General features: G+C 50.5%; 3 protein-coding genes across 8 annotated transcripts in view; 1 reads left to right on the forward strand and 2 right to left on the reverse strand.

Moving 5' to 3' along the window:
- The window catches only part of POLR2F (RNA polymerase II subunit F), a 34,335-nt gene extending 19,795 nt beyond the window's left edge, over positions 1–14,540 (reverse strand). For 2 of the 3 annotated variants that reach the window (XM_030815578.1, XM_003264733.3), the window contains exons 1-4: positions 14,396–14,540; positions 11,055–11,124; positions 7,491–7,621; positions 28–99 (exon numbers count right to left, since the gene is read on the reverse strand). In XM_030815578.1, the coding sequence (XP_030671438.1) occupies positions 28–99; positions 7,491–7,621; positions 11,055–11,124; positions 14,396–14,415 (293 nt within the window). In that variant the 5' untranslated portion in view covers positions 14,416–14,540. The remainder of the gene's footprint in view (positions 1–27; positions 100–7,490; positions 7,622–11,054; positions 11,125–14,395) is intronic. The other variant, XM_030815577.1, reaches the window with a different exon arrangement.
- A 15-nt stretch (positions 14,541–14,555) lies between these two features.
- Positions 14,556–24,645, forward strand: C7BH22orf23 (chromosome 7b C22orf23 homolog). 4 transcript variants are annotated; one of them, XM_003264735.3, is made up of 7 exons: positions 14,556–14,755; positions 15,050–15,161; positions 16,670–16,732; positions 20,701–20,883; positions 23,012–23,143; positions 23,651–23,751; positions 23,922–24,645. In XM_003264735.3, the coding sequence occupies exons 2-7, from the start codon at positions 15,059–15,061 to the stop codon at positions 24,234–24,236; spliced, it is 897 nt and encodes a 298-aa protein (XP_003264783.1). In that variant the 5' UTR covers positions 14,556–14,755; positions 15,050–15,058; the 3' UTR covers positions 24,237–24,645. The 4 variants fall into 4 exon arrangements, with proteins under 4 accessions (XP_003264783.1, XP_030671440.1, XP_004088480.1 ...); XM_030815580.1 differs by having other exon boundaries at positions 14,607–14,858; XM_004088432.3 differs by lacking the exon at positions 16,670–16,732 and having other exon boundaries at positions 14,610–14,755.
- Positions 24,646–26,125: 1,480 nt separating this feature from the next.
- Positions 26,126–27,917, reverse strand: part of MICALL1 (MICAL like 1) — a 34,839-nt gene continuing 33,047 nt past the window's right edge. Inside the window, exon 16 of the mRNA XM_030815579.1 lies at positions 26,126–27,445. Coding sequence (XP_030671439.1) covers positions 27,324–27,445 — 122 coding nt within the window. The 3' untranslated portion in view covers positions 26,126–27,323. The remainder of the gene's footprint in view (positions 27,446–27,917) is intronic.

The raw sequence follows: 27,917 nt of genomic DNA on the forward strand, positions 1-27,917 counted from the left end.
AAGTGAACCATGATTTGAGTGACTTACTTGAGTTCCTTCATGGCAATGAGCAGAGGATCTGTCTCCCCCTCCAGCTCCACCATCACAGGGGCACACATCCTGTAGGGATAAGGACAGGTGTTAGGGAGACTACAAACCCAGGGAGAAGGGCCCAACAGGCAGTGAGGGTGGAACGGCATCCTGGTCCCCACCTAGAAACGTCATCTTCTAGGTAGGCAGGCACAGTAGGGAGTGGTGTGTAGGGGCACTGCCAGAGATCTCCCCTGGCAGAGGCCTATCGCAGACTCCAGAGCCCAGGGGCCACAGCAGAGTGTCCTGGTGGAAAGGGAGACGTATGCAAAGGCACACCATTCTAACTGCTCCAATCCCAGAGCCTTGCCTCAGTGCCCAGTGCACCTCATTTCAATTTCTATTTTCTCTCTCTCTTTATTTTTTGGAGACAAGGTTTCACTCCTATTGCCCAGACTGGAGTGCAATGGCGAGATCCTGGCTCACTGCAACCTCTACCTCCCAGGCTCAAGCAATTCTCCTGCCGCCTCCCAAGCAGCTGGAACTACAGGCATACACCACCAGCTATGCTAATTTTTTGTATTTTTTGTATAGATGGGTGAAATTAACATTTCGCCATGTTGCCCAGGCTGGTCTCAAACTTCTGGGCTCAAGCAATCCGCCTGCCTCAGCCTTCTAAACTGCTGGGATGAAAGGCATGAGCCACCATGCCCGGCCTCATTTCCATTCTCTATAGACACAACACCTCAGTAGAGGCCCTGCCCTTCCTGCCCAGCCCTCCCTCCCCACCCTTCACCTGAGGCCAGCAGTCAGGGGGCTCATCTGCTTACAACACTGCCATGACTCTCCTTGGCTATCAGGCCAGAGTGCAGTCTGGTCCCTGTTCACCTTCCTAGCACAGTCCCGTGCTACTTTCCTGTATTTACCCCACATTCCAGCCATACCAAACTATTTCTGGTTCCCTAGACGCGCCATGTTGTTTCCCTTTCATGTGCTCTTACAAGCTCTTCCTCTCTCTAAAAGTCTGCGAGAGGTTCGGATGTCTCCACCCTGGAAATCGTGTGCTGACTCTTCAGTACCCGGACTCATTTTGCATATACTTTTCTTGGCACCAATCTCATTGAACTGTAACTACTTGTTTGGAAAGTTTCCATATTAGACCATGAGCTCCTGGTGGCCCAGAACCACATGTGATTCACCACGGAGGCCCAGCCCCCAGCACAACACTTGGCCCACAGTGGAGATTTTACCACCAAGCAAAGGGATGCCAATTCTAGGCCCATCTCCTCTAGGAAGCCACCCTTGATGATTCCAGCTCAGGTTCACACTAACACATCCAGAATTAACAGGAGAGCGTGCTAAAAAATACAGTTTCCTGGAACCTTCCCCAGACCCCCTGAATAGAATCTCTAGTGAAGCGGCCTGAGAGCCTGCATTTGCAAAACTGCCCAGATGATTATGATAATCAGCTAGTCTGAGAGCTACCAGCTTACTAATTTTATTACTAAATATTTCGATTTATATTACTCCCAAAAGCCTGAAAATTTCCCAAGGGCAGAGATGAAGTATTTAACTTTCCCTATATTCTCTCTCAATAAGTATTTAAACGTTCCCAAAATATAAAGCTTTAAAGAATGTGGCAAAATACTTTTCCTGATCTGCATATGCCTGCTTTCTTTCAAAATATAAGTAATTCAAAGGCATTCACTCATTCAGCACCTATTATGCACATGGAATGTGCAAGAATGTGTCCTTAAGTAATTTAATTTTTCTTGCACCATGGCTTCTACAAATAAACACATCAACCATCCAGTTAAGAAGTAGATGTGACAAACATCATCAGCCACCAGGTGGTGCTAATGAACCAGACTGAAACTCCATCCAAAACCCACCCAAGAAACAGTTGTTCTGGCCAGGTGCAGTGGCTCACGCCTGTAATCACAGCACTCTGGGAGGCTGAGGCAGGCGAATCACCTGAGGTCAGGAGTTTGAGACCAGCCTGGCCAACATGGTGAAACCCTGTCTCTACTAAAAATACAAAAAATTAGCCGGGCGTGGTGGTGCATGCCTGTAGTCCCAGGTACTCAGGAGGCTGAGGCACGAGAATCGCTTGAACCAGGAGGTGAAGGTTGCAGAGAACCGAGATGGCACCACTGCACTCCAGCCTAGGTGACAGAGTGAGACTCTATCTGCACCTACCAAGTGCAGAGTCCCATTATGGCTGTACAAGAGCTTTACAGCAGGCAAGGAGCCACCAGATGGTGTCATAGCCCTTAAGTGGAAAGAGCACTAAAGACTGGAATGAGCTGGATCAAGCTTTGCTCCCCAAGAAAAACAGGACACTTGGCTGGGCACAGTGGCTCACGCCTATAATCCCAGCACTTTGGGAGGCCAAGGCGGGTGGATCACCTGAGGTCACGGCGGGTGGATCACCTGAGGTCACGAGTTCGAGACCAGCCTGACCAACATGGTGAAACACCCTCTCTACTAAAAATGCAAAATATTAGCCAGGCATGGTGGCGTGCACCTGTAATCCCAGCTACTCAGGAGGCTGAGGCTGGAGAATTCCTTGAACCCAGGAGGCAGAGGTTGCAGTCAGCCAAGATCATGCCATTGCACTCTAGCCTGGGCAACAAGAGCAAAACTCCATCTCAAAAAAAAAACAAAAAAAACAAAAAAAAAGAAAGAAAGAAAAGAAAAACAGGACACTTGGATTTATGAGTGGCCTGGATGTCGGCCTCAAAACCTTTAAGTGCTTCACACTGCCCACCAAATAAACTCCAATCTTCTGAACTTGTCACTCACGGGATCAGTGTCATCTTTTTCAGCCTTATGCCCCAAGCTGCTTATGATCCCTCACCACAAATCCACAACTGCCTGCCTCCACCTGGACCTTTCCTTGGGCTGTTTCTGGCACCTGGAGTACCCACAAAACCAACTCTCTTTACCTGTCCCCACTAGAATTCTAATCCCTTCACAAGGCTTTCCCAGTCACCTCTGCAATAACTCTCTTTGTACCTTTCATAAAGCACCACTCGCATCTGCCTTGGGTTGTGGTTACCTGTGCACAGGTCTATCTCCCCCACCCGAAAACACCTGGAGGACTGGGGATTATGTCTCTTTTTTATTTTTTTATTTTTTTTATTTTTGGTAACGGAGTCTCACTCTGTCACCCAGGCTGGATTAGTGGCGTGATCTTGGCTCACTGCAACCTCCACCTCCCAGGTTCAAGTGATTCTCCTGCTTCAGCCTCCCGAGTAGCTGGGATTACAGGCGCGTGCCACTACACCCAGCTAATTTTTGTATTTTTAGTAGAGACAGGGTTTCACCATGTTGGCCAGGCTGGTCTCAAACTCCTGACCTCAGGTGATCCGCCCACCTTGGCCTCCCACAGTGCTCGGATTCCAGGCCTGAGCCACCGCGCCCGGCTGGGACTACATCTTTAATCATCTCAGCATCCTATCAAGTGCTAATGCAGTATTTTTCTTCAGTGCTGAAAGACTGTTTAACTTGCAAATAAGCAGTCTATTTGTTTTAAAAATAACTTATGAATTCTTCTTTCTGCTGGGCCACTTTTAGCCTATATCAGTGTGCCCCACAGAATGCTCTGCAGTGACGGAAATGTCCTATCCCCCTGTGCTATCCTTTATGGTAACCAGTAGCCACATGTGGCTACTGAACACACTTGAAATGTGACTAGTTGTAATCCCAGCACTTTGGAGGCTGAAGCAGGGGGATCACTGGAAGCCAGAAGTCTTTTTGTGAGACCCTGTCTCTACAAAAAAATTAAGACATTAGCCAGGTGTGGTGGCATTAGCCTGTAGTCCTAGCTACCTGGGAGGCTGAAGTGGGAAGATCACTTAAGCCTAGAAGTTTTGAGGCTGCAGTGAGCTATGATAGCACCACTGTACTCCAGCCTGGGCGACAGAGCCAAACTGTCTCTAAAAAAATAAAAGAAAAGGCTGGGCGTGGTGGCTCATGCCTGTAATCCCAGTACTTTGGGAGGCCGAGGCAGGAGGATCACCTGAGATCAGGAGTTCAAGACCAGCCTGGCCAACGAACATGGTGAAACCTCGTCCCTACTTAAAATACAAAAATTAGCCAGGCGTGGTGACAGGTGCCTGTAATCCCAGCTACCCAGGAAGCTCAGGTAGGAGAATCACTTGAACCCAGGAGGCGGAGGATGCAGTGAGCCGAGATCATGCCACTGCACTCCAGCCTGGGTGACAGAGTGAGACTCCTTCTCAAAAAAAATAAATCAATCAAATAAAAAGAAGTGTGGCTGGCTAGTGAGACGGAAACTGAATTTCTAATTTTATTTAATTGTACTTAATGTAAATGGACACATACAGTTCGTGGCTACCACAATTGATGGTGCAGGCCCAGAGGATCCTGACATTGGTGGCATATTGGGTATGGCTATCATACTGGGCGTGGCTCTAATGCCATGCATAAGAGCAAGGAGTGCAACCAGGCTGAGAAGAGGTCCGCTGCTGAGGAATAGGGGAGAACAATGTTGCCCACCCATAAAACCCTTTATTGAAGTAGACATGATGGTCATCTTTACCCCTACAGGACTAGAGGAGACAACAGCCCAGTGCTGCTTGAACACTAAGGAGGAGAATGTACAGACAGCATTGCTGCCCCTGTAAGCACAGAGTCCACAAATCTGGCCCCAGCTTTCCTTTGTTTTTTTTTGTTGTTGTTGTTGTTTTTTGAGATGGAGTCTCTGTCGCTCAGGCTGGTGTGCAGTAGTGCAATCACAGTTCACCGCAGCCTCAACCTCCTGGCTTTAGGTGATCCTCCTACATCAGCCTCCTGAGTAGCTGGGACTACAGGCGCACGCCACCACACTTGGCTAATTTTTGTATTTTTTGTAGAGATGGGGTTTCACCATGTCGCCCAGGCTGATTTTGAACTTCTGGGCTCAAGCAATCCACCTGCCTCGTCCTCCCAAAGTGCTGGGATTACAGGTGTGAGCCATGGCACCCAGCTGCTTTTCTTTCTAGGCTAATTTCCATTATTCCCTACTTGAACTACCCCCGCTCCTCCAGATACCCACCATTTCCCACATCAGCCTATAGGGAGTTTGGGGTAGGGGCTCCTGTTCTCAGTCTCATGCTTCCCCACAGTACAATTAGAGTACCCCGCTCTGTCCCCTCTCCTACTCCTCACAAGAAAAGAGGAGGAACTATTCTGACAGGTGAGCCTGGGGGGAAAAAAAGCAGGCATCTGTGGCCCAGCCTCTTTGAAAGTCCCTGCTTTCTCAAAGCCATCTGTTGGCAGAGGGTGCTTCCAGTCTGTTCTCCACTCTGCCCCAAACCTCAGCAGGCATCTGAAGGCCTGCACTGCCTATGGCTAACTCATCTGCACTCATTGGACACTCGGATCTCCACCTGTCTACTCTATCTCCTGAATCTTTATTCTCCCAAACGTGGGAGAGGAGGGAAGTTTGCTGATTTTCAAATCCCCAAAACCCCACCACTGCTCTGTGCTTTCATCTCTCTAGTGTGCTCTCAAGCTGGAGGGCCCCCCACTCTGCTGGACTGACCATAGTCTACCTCACATCAAGAACCACCTTAAAGCCAGGAATGGTTGCTCATGCTTGTAATCCCAGCTCCAGCACTTTGGGAGGCTGAGGCAGGAGAATCACTTGAGGCTGAGTTCAAGACCAGCCTGGGCAACATAGCAAGACCCCTGTCTCTACAAAAAATACAAAGCCAGGCATAGTGGCACATACCTGTAGTCCCAGCTTGAAGCTACTTGGGAGGTTGAGACAAGAAAATTGCTTGAGCCAGCCGAGCGTGGTGGCTCACGCCTGTAATCCCAGCACTTTTGGAGGCCAAGGCAGGTGGATCACAAGGTCAGGAGATACAGACCATCCTGACTAACACGGTGAAACCCCATCTCCACTAAAAATACAAAAAAATTAGCCGGGCGTTGTGGCGGGCACCTGTAGTCCCAGCTACTCGAGAGGCTGAGGCAGGAGAATGGCGTGATCCTGGGAGGCGGAGCTTGCCGTGAACCGAGATCACGCCACTGCACTCCAGCTTGGGCGACAGAGCGAGACTCCATCTCAAAAAAAAAAAAAAAAAAAAAGAAAAAGAAAATTGCACCAGCCGGGCACGGTGGCTCACGCCTGTAATCCCAACACTTTGGGAGGCCAAGGTGGGTGGATCACAAGGTCAGGAGTTTGAGACCAGACTGGCCAATACGGTGAAACCCCGTTTCTACTAAAAATACAAAAATAGCCGGGCGTGGTGGCTCACGTCTGTAATCCCAACACTTTGGGAGGCCAAGGCGGGCAGATCATGAGGTCAGGAGAAAGAGACCATCCTGGCTAACACGGTGAAACCCCATCTCTACTAAAAATACAAAAAACTAGCCAGGCACGGTGGCGGGCACCTGTAGTCCTGGCTACTCAGGAGGCTGAGGCAGGAGAATGGCGTGAACCCAGGAGGCAGCACTTGCAGTGAGCAGAGATCGCACCACTGCACTCCAGGCTGGGTGATAGAGCAAGACTCCGTCTCCAAAAAAAAAGAAAAAATACAAAAATTAGCCAGGCGTGGTGGCAGACGCCTGTAGTCCCAGCTACGCGGGAGGCTGAGGCAGGAGAATCGCTTGAACCCAGGAGGCAGGTGTTGTATTGAGCCGAGATTGGGCCAGTGCACTCCAGCCTGGGAGACAGAGCAAGACTCTGTCTCAAAAAAAAAAAAAGAAAAGAAAATTGCTCGAGCCCAGGAATTTGAGGCTGCAATGGGCTATGATCAGGCCCCTGTGCTCCAGCATGGACAAGAGAGTGAGATCTTGACTCGGAAAATAAAACAACAAAGAACCACCATGGCCGGGCACGGTGGCTCTCACCTGCAATCCCAACACTTTGAGAGGCAGAGGCAGGTGGATCACTTGAAGCCAGGCATTCGAGACTAGCCTAGACAACATGGCGAGACCCCGTCTCTATTAAAAACACAACAATTAGTTAGGCATGGTGGCACATGCCTGTAATTCCAGCTACCTGGGAGGCTGAGGCACGAGAATCACTTGAACCTGGGAGGCAGAGGTTGCAGTGAGCTGAGATTGTGCCATTGCACTCCAGCCTAGTGACTCAGCAAGACTCTATCTTGGGAAAACAAAAACAAAAACAAAAAAAAAACACACTGGTACACATTGGCTCTGAATTCACCTTTTTTGCTGCACTAATCTGACAGGCAACCATCTAGTTCAGGTTTTTTTTTTTTTAATCATTTTTCTCCCTTACTGTTACTTGACTTCTCAGATGTTCATGTCCTAGTTCTCCTATTAGATCACAAGCTACCTGAGCACAGGACCCTAGCACAATGCCTGGTACGCAGGGACGGCACCACTTTTGGAATGTGAGAGCAGAGAGTCTGTTTTCAGGTGCCAGGCTGGAAAAGATCAGTGGTACAAGAGCTCACTGTGGCCTGACAGATGGAGAAGACAGTGAAGGGGCAATCACTCACGCAATCTGGAGCGCTCGGGTGCCCAGCACACGGGCTCGCTCGTACTTGGTCATGTATGGCGTGGTGATTCGCTTCTGGTTGGCCTGCGGTCGCTCCCCAGAGGGGAGGATCTCGACATTCTCCTGGCCTTCCTGGACACCAAGACAAAAAAGAGGAAAAGTCTCAGGTGGCATTTTTGGGTTACAGGGAGGGTGATAATGACAACAATCACAATCCTCGCCACAGCCACCATTAATGCTTACTGCATGCCAGGGGACCGCATGACTGCTTCCTAACAACTCATGTAATCCTTACAATAACCTTATGAGGCAGGGATTACAGTTCTCATTTCAGAGGCTTGGAAAGTCAGCTAACCTGACCAAGCCTCAGACCTGGTAATGGAGCTCTGAGATTCCAGAGCTGACTGTGTCATCCAGAAGAGAGCAGAGGGCCTCGAGATGGGGTGGTATCAGAATGTTGGTCCTGTAAAAGAGGTCCTGGCACAAAAAAATTACCCTAAGCAGGAAGCTAGGAATAGTCTCCCCATCTTTCAGATAGGGGAGCTGAGCCAATGGGTCAAGTGGCTAGAAAAGTCAAGATGGGCCAGGCACGGTGGCTCACGCTTGTAATCCCAGCACTTTGGGAGGCCGAGGCGGGTGGATCACGAGGTCAGGAGATGGAGACCACGGTGAAACCCTGTCTCTACTAAAAATACAAAAAATTAGCCGGGCGTGGTGGTGGGCGCCTGTAGTCCCAGCTACTCGGAGGCTGAGGCAGGAGAATGGCATGAACCCGGGAGGCGGAGCTTGCAGTGAGCCGAGATTGCACCACTGCACTCCAGCCTGGGCAACAGAGCGAGACTCCGTCAAAAAAAAAAAAAAAAAAAAAAAAGTCAAGATGAAGGCAGGAATATTTAATAATTACTTACTAAGCATTTGTCCTGAGCCAGATATTGTTAACAGATGCTGAGAAAGAAAGCTAGGAATTTCTGCTCTCAAAGAATTAATGGTCTAAAGGGGAGACAAGAGTAAACAGAGCAGGTGCTATGAAGGGTGCAACAGAGTTCCCGAGGAGGTGGGGACACCTCACTCACACTGGGGGTTAGGAAAACTCCAAGGATGAGACTTGAGCTCACCTAGAAGGATGAGCAGGAGCTGTCAAACCAACGAGGAAGGAGGCAACATGCAAAGGCATAGAGCAGAAAGAGGTTTGGACAACTAGTTGTGGACAATAATTAGAAAAAAAGGTGTGTAGAGGATTGTAGGCAGGAGAATAAATTCTGTGGTTATAAAGAATTAAGTAAACAGGCCAGGCACGGTGGCTCACACCTGTAATCCCAGCACTTTGGGAGGCCGAGGCAGGCGGATCACAAGGCAGGAGATCGAGACCATCCTGGCTAACACGGTGAAACCCCGTCTCTACTAAAAATACAAAAAAAAAAAAAAAAAAAAATTAGCCGGGTGTGCTGGTGGGCGCCTGTAGTCCCAGCTACTCGGAAGGCTGAGGCAGGAGAATGGCATGAACCCGGGAGGCGGAGCTTGCAGTGAGCCAACATCACGCCACTGCGCTCCAGCCTGGGTGACAGAGCAAGACCCTGTCTCAAAAAAAAAAAAAAAAGGTTGACCCTGAGTTGGGCATGGTGGTGAAGAACCTACAGTCCCAGCTACTCAGGAGGCTGAACTGGAAGGATCACTTGAGCCCAGGAGTTCAAGGCTGTAGTGCGCTATGACCACAGCTGAAAATAGCCATTGTTCTCTAGCCTAGACAACGTAGCAAGACACCACTTCTTAATTTAAAACAAGCAAACAAACAACAACAACGACAACAAAAACAGAAAGAAAGGATCACTCTGGATACTCTGTTGAGAATATTCTGCAGGGGGCAGTGGTGGAAGCGGAGAGGCCATTTAGGAAAGCCAGTAGTAACTGAGCATGTGGGCAAGTAAGAACGGGCGCTGAAAGGAGAAGAGCACACAGAGCAGAATCTGGAGTGAGACTGAAGCAGGAAAACCAGCCACACAATTCCTGCAGAAATGTAGCTGAAAAGCAGTAAGATCTAAGCCAGGTTAAGGCACCAGGAGTAAAAAAATGCAGACAGGGTTGAAGTACATCTAGGAGGCACAATCTACATGACAGAGATGGAAAGGGGACCAGAAGGATGGAGAAGGACGCATTTGACTCAAGTGAAAAGGTATCTGAAAATGCCACGCAGAGAGAGAAGGCTCCATATCTCTCCAGAACATAACTGCATTTTTTCCCTCATCAGTCACACAGGACAGAAAGCCCTACTTTCCTCTTGAGGCTGGCAACCTATCCATCTAGCTGCTCAAGCCAGAAAACTGAGAGTCGTCCTTGTCACCACTGACTTTCTCAGCCCCATAACCAACCCACCGAAATAACTCTTTCATCTGTCTTCTCATCACCTGCACTACCAGCACCTACAGGCCTCTCACCTTTCACTCTTGCCCTTCCCCAATTCACCCCTTACTCGAGGCAGGAATGTACTTTCTAAAATGTAACCTCGGCCGGGCATGGTGGCTCATGCCTGTAATCCCAGCACTTTGGGAGGCCGAGGCAGGTGGATCACAAGGTCAGGAGTTCAAGACCAGCCTGGTCAAGTTAGTGAAACCCCGTCTCTACTAAAAATATAAAAAATAGCCGGGCGCGGTGGCTCAAGCCTGTAATCCCAGCACTTTGGGAGGCCGAGGCGGGCGGATCACGAGGTCAGGAGATCGAGACCATCCAGGCTAACACGGTGAAACCCCGTCTCTACTAAAAATACAAAAAATTAGCCGGGCGTGTTGGCGGGCGCCTGTAGTCCCAGCTACTTGGGAGGCTGAGGCAGGAGAATGGCTTGAACCTGGGAGGCGGAGCTTGCAGTGAGCCGAGATCGTGCCACTGCACTCCACCCTGGGGGACAGAGCAAGACTCCGTCTCAAAAAAAAAAAAAAAAAAAAAAAAAAAAAATTAGCTGGGCGTGGTGGCGGGCACCTGTAATCCCAGCTAGTTGGGAGGCTGAGGCAGAGAATTGCCTGAACCTGGGAGGTGGAGGTTGCAGTGAGCCGAGATCACTCCACTGCATTCCAGCCTGGGTGATACAGCGAAACTCCATCTCCAAAAATAAATAAATAAATAAATAAAATAAAATAAAATGTAACCTGGACCGTGTCCTGGCTCAAAATTTGTCAGTAGCTTCCCATTGCCTTTAGGCTACAAAATACTGCCTCATCTGAGCCCTGCTTACCTCTTCCCTTTGCTCTCTAAGTAGTCCCACCCTGCAGAAAGCACCTGACATATAATAAACATTCAACACGTTTGCCAAATGAAGGAAGGCACCATTTAACTTGTCAGTGAACTAACTGCCCCAGAAGCCACAGGCTGTGGACCACATGGACAAAAGCTTTCAGGCCCACCCTGCAGGGCTGTTCTGCTATGCAAGACTGGAACACAGCTCACTCTAACTGGGAAGGCTTATGACAGGGGCCTTGACCACAAATAGAAGGCAGACACATTCAGCTAATCATCACCTGCCAGACTATTTGGCAGCTTGGGCTGCAGAGGTGGGAGCCTGAGGCTGAATACTGACCTCTTCGGCATTCTCCAAGTCATCTAGCCCTTCGTCCTCCTCCACATCATCAAAGTCGTCGCCATCAAAACTGTACAGGAAGAAGAGATCAGTTACTTAGAGCATCACTTACAAGAATCAAAGAGGGGCCAGGCATGGTGGGTCACACTTGTAATCCTGGTACTTTGGGAGACAGAAGCGGGTGGATCACTTGAGGCCAGGAATTCGAGACCAGCCTGGCCAACATGGCAAAACCCCGTCTCTACTAAAAATACAAAAATTAGCCGGGCATGGTGGCACATGTCTGTAATACCAGCTACTTGGGGGGCTGAGTCACAAGAAATGCTTGAACCCAGGAGGTGGAGGTTGCAGTGAGCCAAGATTGCACCGCTGCACTCCAGCATGGGTGACAGAACAAGAACCTGTCTCAAAATAAATAAAATAAGAAAAATAAAAAAATAAAAATCAGAGGCAGGGCATGGTGGCTTTGTATTGTGGCTCTGGGATTAAGCCTGTAATCCCAGCACTTTGGGAGGCCAAGGCGGGTGGAGTTCAAGGCCAGCTAGCCAACATGGTAAAACCCCGTTTCTACTAAAAATACAAAATTAGCCAGGAGTCGTGGTGGCACATACCTGTAATCCCAGCTACTTGGGAGGCTGAGGCACGAGAATCACTTGAACCCAGGAGGCGGAGGTTGTGGTGAGCTGAGATCACGCCATTGCACTCCAGCCTGGGCAACAAGAGTGAAACTCTGTCTCAAAAACACCCCCCCCAAAAAAAAACAGAAAAAAAAAAATCAAAGAGGGCAGAGATCTGTGTCTTGCCCAGTATGTAGGAAGCACTCAATAAATATCTACTTAATAAGTAAATCAGCTGGGTGCAGTGGCTCACGTCTGTAATCCCAGCACTTTGAGAGGCCGAGGTGGGTGCATCACTTGAGGTCAGGAGTTCGAGACCAGCCTGGCCGACATGGAGAAATCTCATCTCTGCTAAAAATACAAAAAAGTTAGCCGGGTATGGTGGTGGGCGCCTGTAATCCCAGCTACTCAGGAGGCTGAGGCATGAGAACTGCTTGAACCCTAGAGGTGGAGGGCGCACTGAGCCGAGGTCACCCCACTGCACTCCAGCCTGGGTGACACAGCAAGACTCCTTCTCAAAAAAAAATAAAATAAAATAAAATAAAATAATAATAATAATAATAATAATAAAGTAAATCCGACTTTTGTTCCATTTTACCCCTTCGATTTTTCCCCATCTGCCCCCAAAGTTTGCTAGGACTCATTCATCATCACTGTTTCCCTCTTTACTGGATCATTCCCATCAGCATTTTTTTTTGAGACAAAGTCTCGCTCTGTAGTCCAGGATGGAGTGCAATGGCACGATCTTGGCTCACTGCAACCTCCGCCTCCCGGATTCAAGCAATTCTCCTGTCTCATTCTCCCGAGTAGCTGGGATTATAGGCACACGCCACCATGCCCAGCTAATTTTTGTATTTTTAGTAAAGATGGGGTTTCACCATGTTGACCAGGCTGGTCTCGAACTCCTGACCTCAGGTGATCTACCCTCCTCGGCCTCCCAAAGTGCTGGGATTAGAGGTGTAAGCCACAGCACCCGGCCCCATCAGCATTTCAACATGTGCTTTTCCTCATCTAAAAAAAAATTTAAAAACCCTTCTCTTCTCTCTCCCCCATAGCCCTAATTCCATGGTGCCCTTTGAAGCAAAAATGTGTGAAAGAGCTGTCCACCCTCATTGTCTTCCTCTCTTCCCATTTTGTCATAATCTCACTCCAGAAAGCCTTTCACCCCAACAGCTCCATCAAAACCACTTTTTTTTTTTTTTTGAGACGGAGTCTTGCTCTGTCGCCCAGGCTGGAGTGCAGTGGCGCAATCTCGGCTCACTGCAAGCTCCGCCTCCCGGGTTCACGCTATTCTCCTGCCTCAGCCTCTCCGAGTAGCTGGGACTACAGGCGCCCGCCACCACGCCCGGCTAATTTTTTGTATTTTTAGTAGAGACGGGGTTTCATCGTGGTCTCGATCTCCTGACCTCGTGATCCGCCCGCCTCGGCCTCCCAAAGTGCTGGGATTACAAGCGTGAGCCACCGCGCCCAGCCAAAACCACTTTCCAAGCTCATTAATGATCTCCACGTTGCTAAATCCAATGGCCAACTCTCCTTCTCATTTAGCCTGATCTATCAGCTGGCACATTAGGCCACGTGCTCTCTTCACTTGACTCCAAGGACACCTCACTCTCTTGGTGTTCCCCCACCTCCCCGGCTTCTCTTTTCCCCCAAGCACTCAATGTCCGAATGCCCTAATGCTCAGCCACGGGTCATCTCCTCTTCTCTACTGACACTCACTGGGAATGCGGTAGCAATCCCACACGTTTCTTATTTTTATCTTCAGACTAGCTCTCTTTGCACCCACACATCCAACAGGTAATTTTTTGGCTCTATCTTTAAAATAGTAATATATCCAGAATTCAAAACCAGTTCTCACCACCTCTACTCTTACCACCCTACTATAAGCTACTGATTTCTCTCATCTAGATTACTACAAGCAGGCCGGTCACGGTGGCTCACGCCTGTAATCCCAGCACTTTGGGAGGCCGAGGCGGGTGGATCACAAGGTCAGGAGTTCGAGGCCAGTCTGGCCAACATGGTGAAACCCGTCTCTACTAAAACTACAAACAATTAGCCAGGCGTGGCGGTGCACGCCCATAATCCCAGCTAGTCGGGAGGCTGAGTCAGGAGAATCCCTTGAACCCGGGAGGCGGAGGCTACAGTGAGCCGAGATCGCGCCACTGCACTCCAGCCTGGGCGACAGAGTGAGACTCTGTCTCAAAAAAAAAAAAAAAAAAAAAAAAAAAAAAAATTACTCAACGAACCGTCCCAGACTTTAATGCCACCCGGTGGAGCTGCCCCAGACCCTCCTCTGGAGTACTCCTATACTACACACTTCTAGAACGGGGGAAGTTCACGCGACCACCGTTACCTGCTTGCTTGCTTACTTATGGGCCTGTGCCCCCTCTTCTAGAAAGTGAGCACGTGGAGAGGCAGGGACGATTCTTCATTCACCTCAATATTCCCACTGCATGACACAGAGCCCGGCTTGCTGGAACATTTGCTGAAGGACACCTTTTCTACGGATCCCCTCTGGACCCTCGAGCCTGGGCCCTCCTGTGCCTCCAGCCGGGGCTATGCTCCTGGGTCCCCGCTCTTCCCTTCCTCGGCTCCGCCGGCCCCCGCAGGACCCCAGTCCCCTCAGACATTGCCCCTAGACGCCAGGCTCCTCAGCCGACCCAAGCCTTGCCTCACCCGCCCCTTCCGAGGTTGTCGCAAAGGCCACTCCGCTCCCGCACTCACTTGTCCTCGTTGTCTGACATGACACCCTCGCCTCTGCGACCCCACTGCGCCCCGGTCCCGCGCGAAGACCCGCAAACAGCACCACTACGACTGGCGCGGCGCCTCGCTTATCTTGCGCCTGCGCTGTAACCCAGAGGAAATCACTTCCGGGAGGCAGGACAGAGCGGGGAAAGTGCGCATGCGCTGACGGGTGTGTGCGCGTTTCTATAGTAGCCAGAGGCGCTAGCTGCCAGCTCCAGCAGCCCAGATCGCGCAGTATTTCTGCGTGGCACCTGTGCGGATGCGGCTGTAAAGCAGTGGTCACCGCCTCCGGGAGCCCACTTCTATGTGGAGAGGGGAGCACCCAGAGAGGGTCTTAGGGTGAAATTTCAATTTTGGCATATCACTCAGTGGGTACTGTCGTGACTATGGCTATGTTAACACTTCCTTCCTCCCGAGGAGACCTCCCTGCCACAGGCGCTGGGTCAGAATGAGGACTGTGTGTGTGTATCTGTCTGTGTCTGGATGGGAGGTTTGGGCACTGTCGCAATATTAACTGGCGGCATCATTCTCTGGCTTGATCCCCGCTTCCAGACTTCTGGGGTGTTGGGCGTCGGGGAACAGAGATTAGGGATAGGAGACAGGGGGTGTGTCATTGCGTCTTTCCCTCCTCAGAGTCCTCCCATGGCTTCACAGAAGCAGATGGAGGTAGTGACCAAAGGAACTGGGTTCCGGCGCCGCCCCAAGACGACCACTTACACCCCGGGGACCTGCGAGCTGCTCAGAGGTCAGTGCGTTAAAGCAGCGATCCCAGCCTTTTTGGCACCAGGGACCGGTTTCGTGGAAGACAATTTTTCCACTGACGGAGGTGTGGGGAATGGTTTCGGGATGAAACTGTTCCACCTCAGATCATCGGGTATTAGATTCTCATAAGGAGCGTGCGACCTAGATCCCTCGCGTGCGCAGTTCACAATAGGGTTCGCGCTCCTATGAGAATCTAAGGCCATCACTGACCTGAAAGGAGGAGGTGAGGCTCGCTAGCCTGCCGCTCACCTCTTGCTGTGCGGCCCGGTTCCTAACAGGCCAGGGACTGGTACCAGTCCACGGACGGGGGGTTGGGGACCCCTGAGTTAAAGGATGAGAGAAGAATGGTGGTAGTTACCCTCTGTAACTCAGTTCCCCTGTACCTGACCTGTGGCTTAGCAATTGCTATTTTCCTTTACAGATAAGGAGCCTGGGGTTCAGAAAGCTTCAAAATTCTACTGCATATGCCTTAGTCGGGGGCGGGTCGGGGGGAGGGGAAGTTTCGAGGTGCTACACCTTGCCAAAAGTCAAAGAACTAAAATTTTTAGAGTAGTTAACTCCTATGCATCCTTTAGATCACACTTTCAACTTTCCCGAGGAAGACCTCTCCTTACCACCACAGCAGGATCAACTGTTATGCGCCCTCACACATTTTCCTTCACTGGGCTTAGCACAAGCTGTAGTCAATTATTTGGTGTCCCATCTATCCCTCCAGATCATGAATTTCATCAGGCAGGAACCGTGCCTGTTTCGGCTCACAACTGTAGCTCCAGCCCCTGAAACCTGATGAACAAGTGTTCATGTGTTCTTTTGCTCAACAACTTTTTTGTTTTTATCCAACAACAACATTTTTAAGTCTACCATGTGCCTTAGACTCTGTTTTAGGTGCTGGGGATACAGCAGTGAAAGAAAATGAGGTGGCTCACGCCGGTAATCCCAGCACTTTGGGAGGCCAAGGTGGGCAGATCACCTGAGGTTAGGAGTTCAGGACCAGCCTGACCAACATGGAGAAACCCAGTCTCTACTAAAAATACAAAATTAGCCGGGCATGGCGGCGCATGTCTGTAATCCCAGCTACTCAGTAGGCTGAGGCAGGAGAGTTGCTTGAACCCAGGAGGTGGAGATTGTAGTGAGCCCAGATCGCGCCATTGCACTCCAGCCTGGGCAACAAGAGGGAAGCTCCATCTCAAAAAAAAAAAAAAAAAAGAAGAGAAAGAGGAAAAAATATTTGTTAACAGAGGGCAGAAATTTTATTAAACCAGCAAAAATTCTTGTTATCATAGAGCTAATATAGAAGGATAACAATAAAATAAAATATATAGAATTTTAGGTGGCCATTAAGTGCTATAGAAAAAACAAAGCAGGAAAGATAGAGAAGGCATGCTCAGTGCAGAATGGGGATTAGATGTAGGGTTTTAAATTTCAGTAGGGCGTCAGGTGAAGGCATCCGCCCGCAGCCCAGGAGGCCTCATAGAATGCTTTGTCATGCAGTGATGATGAAGGAATCCAAACTGACGAACATCCAGCAGCGCCACATCATGGACATCATGAAAAGTAAGGGGCAGTCCACAGAGGCTTCCTGGCCAGAGGTATCTGGGGCCACATTTTTAATGCTTCTCCATGTTAAGGGAGAGAGGACCTCATATAAAAAAAACAAAGACAGCCAGGCACGTGGCTCATGCCTGTAATTCCAACACTTTGGGAGGCTGAGGCAGGAGGATGGCTTAAGCCCAGGAATTCAAGACCAGCCCGGGCAACACCACAAGACCTCATCTCCACAAAACCTTTTTTTTTTTTTTTTTTTTTTTTTTTTTGAGACAGAGTCTCCTTCTGCTGCCCAGGCTGGAGTGCAGTGGCGCAATCTCAGCTCACTGCAAGTTCTGCCTCCCGGGTTCATACCATTCTCCTGCCTCAGCCTCCCAAGTAGCTGAGACTACAGGTGCCCACCACCACGCCCGGCTAATTTTTTGTATTTTTAGTAGAGACGGGGTTTCATCGTGTTAGCCAGAATGGTCTCAATCTCCTGACCTCATGATCCACCCACCTGGGCCTTCCAAAGTGCTAGGATTACAGGCGTGAGCCACCACGCCTGGCCAACTTTTTTGTTTTGTTCTGAGATGAGTCTCTCTCTCTGTCACCCAGGTTGGAGTACAGTGGCATGATCTCGGCTCACTACAACCTCTGCCTCCTGGGTTCAGGCAATTGTCCTGCCTCAGCCTCCTGACTAGCTAGGATTACAGGCGTGCACCACCATGCCTGGCTTAATTTTTGTATTTTTAGTAGAGACTGGGTTTCACCATGTTGGCCAGGCTGCTCTCGAACTCCTGACCTCGTGGATCTGCCTGCCTCGGCCTCCCAAAGTGCTGGGATTCCAGGCATGAGTCACTGCACCCAGCCTCCAAAATTTTTTTAAATTAGCCAGGTGTGGTGGTGCCAACCTGTAGTCCCAGCTACTCAGGAGGTTGAGGTGGGAGGATCACTTGACCCTGGGAGGTCAAGGCTGCAATGAGCTATGATTTCACCACTGCACTCCAGCCTGGGCGACTGAGTGGAGCCTAATCTCAAAATAATTAAAATTAAATTAAATTAAATTAAAATAAAAACAGGTCAGGCCGGGTATGGGAGCTCACACCTGTAATCCTAGCACTTTGGGAGGCTGAGGTGGGCAGATCACCTGAGGTCAGGAGTTCAAGACCAGCCTGGCCAACATGGTAAAACCCTGTCTCTACGAAAATACAAAAATTAGCTGGGCATGATGGTGGATGCCTGTAATACCAGCTACTCAGGAGGCTGAGGCAGGAAAATTGCTTGAACCCAGGAGGCAGAGGTTGCAGTGAGCCGAGACCACACCATTGCACTCCAGCGTGGGTGACAGAGCAAGACTCCATCTCAAAAATAAAAAAAATAAAAAAAACAGGTCAGGTGTGGTGGCTTATACCTATAATCCTACCACTTTGGGAGGCTAAGGCAGGAGGATTTCTTGAGCCCAAGAGTTCAAGACCAGCCTGCCTAGGCAAAACACGTACATACTGGGGTGTACCTGTAGTCCCAGCTACTCAGGAAGCTGAGGCAGGAGAATCACATGAGCCCAGGAGTTCAAGGCCAGCCTGGGCAACATAGCGAAACCTCTCTCCACAACAAAATTTTTGGGTGTGTGACCAAAAAAATTAATATTTCTGACCCCTCACTCCTGAGGAATTAACCTTGTAGAGGCTGTACGGCCAGAAAAGGTAGACAGGCACAGATCAAAACAGTGGATGAGCCAGGTGCGGTGGCTCACGCCTGTAATCCCAGCACTTTTGGAGGCTGAGACAGGCAGATCACCCAAAGTCAGGAGTTTAAGACCACCCTGGCCAACATGGTGAAACTCCATCCCTACTAAAAATACAAAAATTAGCCAGGTGTGGTGACCCGGGCCTGTAGTCCCAGCTACTTGGGAAGCTGAAGCGGGAGAATAGCTTAAACCCGGGAGGCAGACGTTGCAGTGAGCTGAGATCACACCATTGCACTCTAGCCTGGGTGACAAGAACAAAACCCTGTCTCAACAAAAAAAAAAAAAAAAAAAAAATTAGCCAGGTGTGGTGGCACACACCATAATCCCAGCTACTCAGGAGACTGAGGCACAAGAATCACTTGTACCCAGGAGGTGTAGGTTGCAGAGAGCCAAGATCACGCCACTGCACTCCAGCCTGGGCAACAGAGGGAGACTCTGTCTCAAAAAAAAAAAAAAAAAGGATGGGACCTGCTCTAAGCTGGGCTTTATGGCAGTTGAGAGGTGGGGTCAAGTGACCAGACAGGTGACACACTTGGATGGCTTGGGGGAGAAGCCCCAGGGATGGCCAAGCATGGGGATGGACAGCAGGAGGGATAGGTACCTGCTATCATCCAAACTGTCCCTGCTTGTCCATGGACCACACAGAAAGTTTTAGGAACCCATCCATAGAAATTAAAGCATCAGTACGAAGATTTGATGTACAAGAATGTTTATTGCAGCATTGTTTGAAGTAGTAAAAAACAAACCTAGAAATAACCTAAATTTCTGAAACAAGGAGGTGAGCTGAATAAATAATGTATCCATTCTAAGGATACTAGTATATAACTATAAAAAATAAGTTATATATAAATGGATTGATCTGGACAGATGTCCATGAAAAAATGTTAAGTGAAAAGAGTCTGTTATTTTAATATATTACAGTATGATCCAGTGTTTGAAAGAATCTTATATGCACATATATCTTTGAACATGTTTGTATAAGCATCAAAAAGGAAGGAGACCACCAAACTGTTACCATTATCACTCATTCATTATAGAGGGGTGGGATTGGAAGGAAGAAGAGAAGACTCCTTGTACTGTTTGACTTGTTTTGTTTTGTTTTTTGAGACAGTCTCACTCTGTTGCCCAGGCTGGAGTGCAGTGGCTCAATCTCGGCTCACTGCAACCTCCACCTCCTGGGTTCAAGCGATTCTCCTGCCTCAGCCTTCCCAATAGCTGGGATTACAGGCCTGCATCACCACGCCCAGCTAATTTTTGTTTTTTGGGGTTTTTTTTTTAGACAGTCTTGCTCAGTCATCCAGGCTGGAGTGCAGTGGTGCAATCTTGGCTCACTGCAACCTCCACTGCCTGGGTTCAAGTGATTCTCCCGCCTCAGCCTCCCAAGTAGCTGGGATTACAGGCACCCATCATAATGCCTGGCTAATTTTTTTTGTTTTCCTTTAGACATGGGGTTTCACCATGTTGGCCAGGCTGGTCTCAAAGTCCTGACCTCCAGTGATCTGCCCACCTCGGCCTCCCAAAATGTTGGGATTACAGGCGTGAGCCACTGCACTTGGCCTTTTAACTTATTTTCACAGGTAGGTTTACTTTTATTTTTATTTTATTAATTTTTTTTTTGAGACGGAGTCTCGCTCTGTCGCCCAGGCTGGAGTGCAGTGGTGCGATCTCAACTCACTGCAAGTTCCGCCTCCCGGGTTCACGCCATTCTCCTGCCTCAGCCTCCTGAGTAGTAGGGACTACAGGTACCTGCCACCACGCTCGGCTAATTTTTTGTATTTTTAGTAGAGACAGGGTTTCACCATGTTAGCCAGGGTGGTCTCAAATTCCTGACCTCAAGTGATTACCCATCTCGGCCTCCCAAAGTGCTGGGATTACAGGCGTGAGCCGCCGTGCCCGGCCAACTTTTATTTTTAAAAAGTGGCCGGGTGCAATAGCTCATGCCTATGATCCTAGCACTTTGGGAGGCCGAGGTGGGTGGATCACTTGAGGTCAGGAGTCCAAGACCAGCCTGGCCAACATGGCCTGTCTCTACTAAAAATACAAAAATTAGTCAAGCATGGTAGCGCATGCCTGTAATCCCAGTTACTTGGGAGACTGAGGCAGGAGAATCGCTTGAACCTAGGAGGCAGAGGTTGCAGTAAGCCAAGATCGTGCAGCTGCACTCCAGCCTGAGTGACAGAGCAAGACTCAGACTCAAAAAAAAAAAAAAGCCATGTGGGTCCTCCCACCCCAACTCTTCATTCCCCAGGAGGAGATGCTTTGCCCCTACAGTGCAGTCCAACATCCAGCCAGAGGGTCTTACCTTCCAAGCAAATAGCCTCACCCATCTACCTGCCTCCCATCCTCACAGCCCGTCCCCACCTCCGGCCTGCCAACATGTGCCAAGCCAATGGGGCCTACAGCCGGGAGCAGTTCAAGCCTCAAGCCACCAGTAAGTAAGGGTCTCAGCTAGGGCCTTTCTCCATCTCCCTGGGGGAGGACAAGGGAGAGGCACACGAGCAGCCCACAGGGCAGGCGGGAAGGTAGCTAATCAAATCCCCATGCACTTTGTACCAATGCTCTTGAGCCTCAGCACATGTTAGCTTAGGGGTATTCAGGGCACAGAGGAAACCAGTCAGATGGTCCTCTTTTTTTATTTTTCCAGAACTCACGATTAACTGGAATCTACCAATTCCTGATGAGAGCGGCTATCAGGGCTTAAGGCCACAGCCTAACCTCTCCCTGCAGCCCCTATACATAGGTTGCCACTACAGGCATCGCCAAGGCCCCAGGTTCCTGAGCTTTCTTAGCCTTGCTCTGCTAAGTTTTGACAAAACTTTTTTTTTTTTTTTTTTTTTTTTTAAGACAGAGCCTCACTCTGTGACCAGGCTAGAGTACAGTGGTGCTATCTTGGCTCACTGTAACCTCCGCCTCCTGGGTTCAAGCAATTCTCATGTGTCAACCTCCTGAGTAGCTGGGATTACAAGCGTCCACCACCATGTCCAGTTAATTTTTTTAGTAGAGATGGAGTTTCACCATGTTGGCCAGGCTGGTCTTGAACTCCTGGCCTCAAGTGATCCGCCCACCTTGGCCTCCCAAAGTGTTGGGATTACAGGTATGAGCCACTGCTCCTGGCTTTTTTTTTTTTTTTTTTTTTTGAGACAGTGTTGCTCTCATTCTGTCACCCATTCTGTAATGCAGTGGCATGATCATAGCTCACCGCAGCCAGAACTCCTGAGCTCAAGCAATCTTCCTGCCTCAGCCTCCAGAATAGCTGAGACCACAGGTGTTCACCACACCCAGCTTTATTTTTTGAGACGGAGTCTCGCACTGTCACCCAGGCTGGACTGCAGTGGCACAATCTCCGCTCACTGCAACCTCCACCTCCTGGGTTCAGGCAATTCTCCTGCCTCAGCCTCCCAAGTAGCTGGAATTACAGGCACCCATCACCATGCCCTGCCCGGCCAATTTCTTTTTTTTTTTTTGAAACGGAGTCTTGCTCTGTCGCCCAGGCTGGAGTGCAGTGGCGCCATCTCGGCTCACTGCAAGCTCCGCCTCCCGGGTTCACGCCATTCTCCTACCTCAGCCTCCCAAGTAGCTGGGACTACAGGCGCCTGCCATCATGCCCGGCTAATTTTTTTGTATTTTTAGTAGAGGTGGGGTTTCACCGTGTTAGCCAGGATGGTCTTGATCTCTTGACGTTGTGATCCGTCTGCCTCGGCCTCCCAAAGTGCTGGGATTACAGGCGTGAGCCACCACGCCCAGCCCATGCCCAGCTAAATTTTTGTATTTTTAGTAGAGATGGGGTTTCACCATGTTGGCTGGACTGGTCTTGAACTCCTGACCTTGTGATTTGCCTGCCTCAGCCTCCCAAAGTGCTAGGATTACAGGTGTGAGCCACCGTACCTAGACTTTTTTTTTTTTTTTTTTAGATATAGGATATTGGCCAGGCATGATGGCTCATGCCTATAATTCCAGCACTTTGGGAGGCCAAGGCTGGCAGATCGCTTGAGCTCACGTGTTTGAGACCAGCTTGGGCAACATGGCAAAACTCCATCTCTACTAAAAAAAAAAAAAAAATACAAAAATTAGCTGGGCACGATGATGTCCACCTGTAGTCCCAGCTACTCGGGAGGCTGAGGTAGGAGGATGACTTGAGCCCGAGAGGTTGCAGTGAGCCGAAATTGTGTCACTGCACTCCAGTCTGGGCAATAGAGTCAGACCTTGTCTCAAAAAAAAAAAAAAAGAAAAAAGAAAAAGAAAAAAAAGAGATGGGGGGTCTCACTACATCCATTAGGCTGGTCTTGAACTCCTGGTCTTAAGCAATCCTCCCACCTCAGCCTCCCAAAGTGTTGGAATTACAGACCATACCCAGACTCTTTTCTTGGTTCTTTCAACCTCTTCCTGCCTCTCTTGACAGTACAGTATTGCTCAGGAGAACCCAGGGTAGGAGCCGGGTGTACGAAAGCCCTGTCTGCATGACCAGGCACCCTGCAGCAAGCATGTGCACTTGGGAACACAGACCATGAATGAGGGCACCCTTCACGGCCTAACTAGGTCATTTCTTTTTGGCCCTACAGGGGATCTGGAGAAGGAGAAACAAAGACTCCAAAATATCTTTGCCACGGGGAAGCACCCAGAGGAACGGAAAAGAAAGGCCCCTCCTGCACGACAGGAGACTCCAGCCCCTGAGCTAGACCAATTTGAAGAGTGTAAGGCTCCGATGGACCAGTCATGCTGGGGGTGGGGGTAATGTGAGGAGGGGGCCCAGAATTGGATGGAGCAGTCAGGGGATCCCTGGGGGCCAACAAATGAGAAACACTATTTATTTATTTATTTTGAGACAGTCTCGCTTTTATTGCCCAGGCTAGAGTGCAGTGGCGTGATCTGGGCTCACTGCAGCCTCCACCTCCCAGGTTCAAGCGATCCCTCCTGCCTCAGCCACCTGAGTAGCTGGGATTACAGGCGCCTGCCACCACGCCTAGCTAATTTTTGTATTTTTAGTAGACACGGGGTTTCACCATGTTGGTCAGGCTGGTCTCGAACTCCTGACCTCGTGATCCACCCGCCTCGGCCTCCCAGTGCTGCGATTACAGGCATGAGCCACCGTGCCCGGCCGAGAAACACTATTTGACAATAGAACCGCTTCCTCTCCTCAAGAGAGGCAACCCGCTGCCTGCATCCCTCATGGGAACCTGACAGCCCTCTCCTCTGTCCAGTGGTGAAGGAAATCCAGGAGAGGAAAGAATTCCTGGCTGACATGGAGGCCCTGGGACAGGGCAAACAGTACCGAGGAATCATCCTTGCTGAAATCTCCCAGGTAGGAGAAACAACCGGGGAAGTGGGGAGGGGAAGGGCCCAGCGCCAAGTGCAAATGGAAATACAGGGCCAGCTGTGGCAGGGTTCAGGGGTCAGGCTCTAGCTCACTGCTGTGACAGCTCCTCAGGTTCCTAGCCCTCATACACCCGCTTTCCCTGATGCCCTTTGCAGAAACTCCGGGAAATGGAAGACATTGACTGCAGAAGGAGTGAGGAACTTAGGAAGGCTCTTGCCACCACTTCATCTGTCGCCAGAGACGGGCAGGGTAGCCCAAGCTCGACCACTGGAGTCCACTCCTCTGCCAGGCAGGGCCATCCTCAGGCTAGCCCATCCTACCAGCCTTCAGCCACGTCAGATGGTGGCACAGCACTGCCCTGCAGTACCCCAAGGCATACTCCGCAGCCTAGCCCCTGCCCCGGAATGCAGTTGGAGCCTCAGACTTACAGCCCCATCCACAGAGAAGCAATGTCCGAGCATCCCTACTAGGACGTGTGTCTAAAGGTATCCACTGGGCCTGCTTCCCAACACCTCTGGCCTGTGGCCTGCTCATTTAGTTTTCTGAATTCAGGAATGAATATGATTCCTTTCTTCCTGTTTTAGGATTTACTTATTTGATTTCTTACCGCCTTAGGCAAGTATTCAACCACAATGATTAACTGGCCAATAAAACATATTTAATGTGGGTCATTACAAGCACCATTTTGTTTTCAGAGGGATAAGCTTATTTGTTTAAGGCGTTAGACTTTGTCAAGCATAGATGGTTTCCAGCTACCTGTTTGCATATTTCAAGTGGTAATGGGAACCAACCTCTTGGGCACCCCATGGCTGGCTACTGTGGCGGGTGCTGAATTCCACTCTGTTAATGATCTCAATAAACCTCTGCAATGGTTCATTATCCCTCTGTGAAAACTAAGTCTCAACAAGATACCACAACCAAGGGCATTTAACTGGCAAGCCGTGCACTCAGGATTAAAAGCTGGCTTTAGCTTTATGTCTTTCCACTATACCCAGGGCCACAGAAAGAAACATGAAAGGGTGGGAGTGACCTAGAGCCCTGGCCTGGGAGTTCCAATCCCTGCATGTGCCGTGTGACCTTTCTTGGGCAAAACCCACCAGCTCCGTGCTTGTGCATCTGTGAGACCCTGCTGGGAAGGAGTCACCTGACACCTTGTCCTGTACGCAGCACGTCTGTCCCCCTCCCCTCTGCCTCCTGATACCCATGATCCCTACCTTCTCCAGTATTCTGTCATTTGCCTGTCCCAGTAAGTCACCAAAATATTTTGGAAATATCAACCCTGTCTCGGGCACCTGAAGGAGTCCCATAATCCCATCAGGTCACATGACCCAAGTTTCGGTTTGCAGAATAAAATGGCCCTGTAAGTGGTGAGGCCCCAATCAAGGGCCGGCTCAGGGACATCCCATGGAAAGCCTCTGTGTCCACACACCCTCAAGAACCTGAGGGCAGAGGGTGCAATCTAATGGGAACAGTTGTCCTCCACCTCGAAGGCCCCATCATGTGGTCAGGAGGCAGCAAACCAGAGAACCCCAGGACAAATCCAGCCCACCCTGGACACACAGTATCAGCCGACCCTTGATTGAAATTCAGGCTAGTGGCCGGGCACGGTGGCTCACACCTGTAATTCCAGCACTTTGGGAGGCCGAGGTGGGTGGATCACAAGGTCAGGAGATCGAGACCATCCTGGCTAACGGTGAAACCCCATCTCTACTAAAAATACAAAAAATTAGCCAGGCGTAGCAGCGTGCGCCTGTAGTCCCAGCTACTCAGGAGGCTGAGGCAGGAGGATGGCGTGAGCCCGGGAGGCGGAGCTTGCAGTGAGCCGAGATCGCGCCACTGCATTCCAGCCTGGGTGACAGAGCGAGACTGTCTCAAAAAAAAAAAAAAAAAAGAAAGAAATTCAGGCTAGCTTTCAGCATTTACAAATTACACACACATAAAATCTGGATTTCTAGCTTCTTATGACAAAGGATCTGGCAACACTGGGCCCACATTCAGCCCCACAGGCGACTTGACTTGCCTCCAGTTCACCCCTGCCCCTGCCAGCTTAGTCTCCTGACACCGAAACAGCCCGTCGGAGCTGTCACCCGGCTTCGTGCGTGTTACCTGTCTGGCCCTGGAAAGGCCCTGGAGTTGGTGGCGCCAGCCAGGCCAACAGGCATGTTTAGAAGGAGGCTGCCAGGGGCTGCATGGCCGAGGAGCCACCTCTCCCTGCAGAGGAAAGGCATCCTGCCCAGTGGCAGGCGGTGAGGGCAGAGATCCCTCTTGGAGGATGGCCCCAACATGGCCTCTGGGCGACCAGAGATGCTCAGCCACCAGGTGTGGCAGAGGCAGATGGGAGGGCAGACAAGGCTGCTGCTGTGGCCCGAGGCTGCAGGGCACTGGCAGTTGAGGTTGTCCGTTTATTGGTGAGGAAACTCCTCGAGAGTTAATACAGTGTGATCTTTTCCCAGAGGTGTGTAGAGGGAAGGGGGCCTAGAGGCATCCCAGAGATAGCTTATAGCAACAGTGCTTTGACCAAGAGCTGCTGGGCACATTTCCTGCTGAAAAGGTGGTAGTCCCCATCACTCCTCCTCTCCCATAGCCATCCCAGAAGGGCGAGTGGCCATCAGGCCTTCAGTGGGAGGGAGTCAGGGAGAGAACAGACAACAGAGCAGACAGACCAGTGATGACCATGGGCAGGAGCGAGCCTCTTCCCTGGACAGGGGTGGCAGAGGAAAGCCTAAATGAGGGGTCAGACTACAAACGTTAAGGAACCGAGATGAGCACCTGCTTCAAGTGCACCCTTCCTACCTGACAACCAGGGATCAGAACTGCAGCCTGGGGGCAGCACTAGGAGCAGCTAACAGAGCACCCACCTACCCCAGCATGGCCATCGCAGCCCTGATCCTGGCAAGGGAGGCTCCCCGTGGAGTAAGGGGAGACAAGGGAAGCCACTCCTGCAACTGTGAGGGAGAGAGGGATGGATTTGCCCGTCAGGCCCATTCACGTCTGACAGTACAGGCCACTCAGTCATAAACTCAAACTTAAGACTTCAGAAACAGAGTTCCTGAGTGAGGGAAACAGAGATCCAGGGGCACCTGCACAGGACAGGAAGACAGAGACTCAGAGCCAAGAATGGGGCAGGAAGAAGCCAGTGTGGCCCAGCCCCACTTGCTGGCCTGCCTGGAAGAGCAGAACCCTGGAGGCGAAGACCTAGGCCAGAGCTCATGGCAGGGGCTGGGCAGGGTGAGGGGGCAGATGTGCTCAGCAGGCGCCCCTCCCTGGACCCTGGGACTCTATTTGCCCCTTGGGTCAGTCACAGCATCCGCAGTCATCAGAATCAGGTTGGGGAGGGCTGAATCACCGCTGCCTGGGGCTTGGAGAAGAAACAAGAGACTCTTTGGCCCAGAGCAGTCAGAGGTCCCTGAGGAGGAAGAGGCCATCACCCAGAGGATCCCTCCCCTTAGTCATCTTCCTCCTGACTGATCTGAGGGGAGCAGGGTGCCCCCTTCAAACAGAGCACAGCCCAGGAGCTGGTCCAGGAGGGGGCAGTCCCCAACTGGCTTCTCGTGCTGTTAGCTCTTGTCTCTGGGGGACTTGCTCTTGGCATCACGTTTGTTTCCTAGCAGTTTCAACATCTTCATGGTCTTGAACTTCCCCTTCTTCTTGCCCTCAGGTTCAGCCTCCCTCTGGAACTCTGCAGCACAGAGAGGGGAGCACTTAACAAAGTGGAGAAGAGGGGTACATCCAGGGCAGGCTACAGCCAGTGACACAGGCCTGGGCATGGGCAGCAGGGCTCAGCCCAGCCCCACCACTTCCTGTGTGGAGCCAGGGAGGGACAAGCCACTCACTTTTCCCAGCCTCTGTCTCTTCACCTAGAGGATGGGGCCCATCCTCCCCCTCCCCACCTCCAGTGTTTGGGGAAAGATCAAGATGGTCAGCACACGTAAGAGCTCTGCTGAATCTGGGAATTCTTTTTTTTTTTGAAACTGAGTCTCACTCTGTCGCCGAGGCTGGAGTGCAATGACACGATCTTGGCCCACTGCAACCTCCACCTCCCGGGTTCAAGCAATTCTCCTGCCTCAGCCTCCCGAGTAGCTGGGACTAAAGGCGGGTGCCACCACGCCCCGGCTAATTTTTGTATTTTTAGTAGAGATGGGGTTTCACTG

This window comes from Nomascus leucogenys, chromosome 7b (genome assembly GCF_006542625.1).
Source record: "Nomascus leucogenys isolate Asia chromosome 7b, Asia_NLE_v1, whole genome shotgun sequence".
Taxonomy (NCBI): domain Eukaryota; kingdom Metazoa; phylum Chordata; class Mammalia; order Primates; family Hylobatidae; genus Nomascus; species Nomascus leucogenys.

What these genes read in the sequence shown, in the direction of transcription:
- C7BH22orf23 (XM_003264735.3), top strand. Translation starts at nt 15,059, where the DNA reads ATGGCTTCACAGAAGCAGATGGAGGTAGTGACCAAAGGAACTGGGTTC. An exon ending in GACCTGCGAGCTGCTCAGAG is followed by an intron (nt 15,162 to 16,669) that starts GTCAGTGCGTTA and finishes TTTGTCATGCAG; the next exon opens with TGATGATGAAGGAATCCAAA. An exon ending in CATCATGGACATCATGAAAA is followed by an intron (nt 16,733 to 20,700) that starts GTAAGGGGCAGT and finishes TTCATTCCCCAG; the next exon opens with GAGGAGATGCTTTGCCCCTA.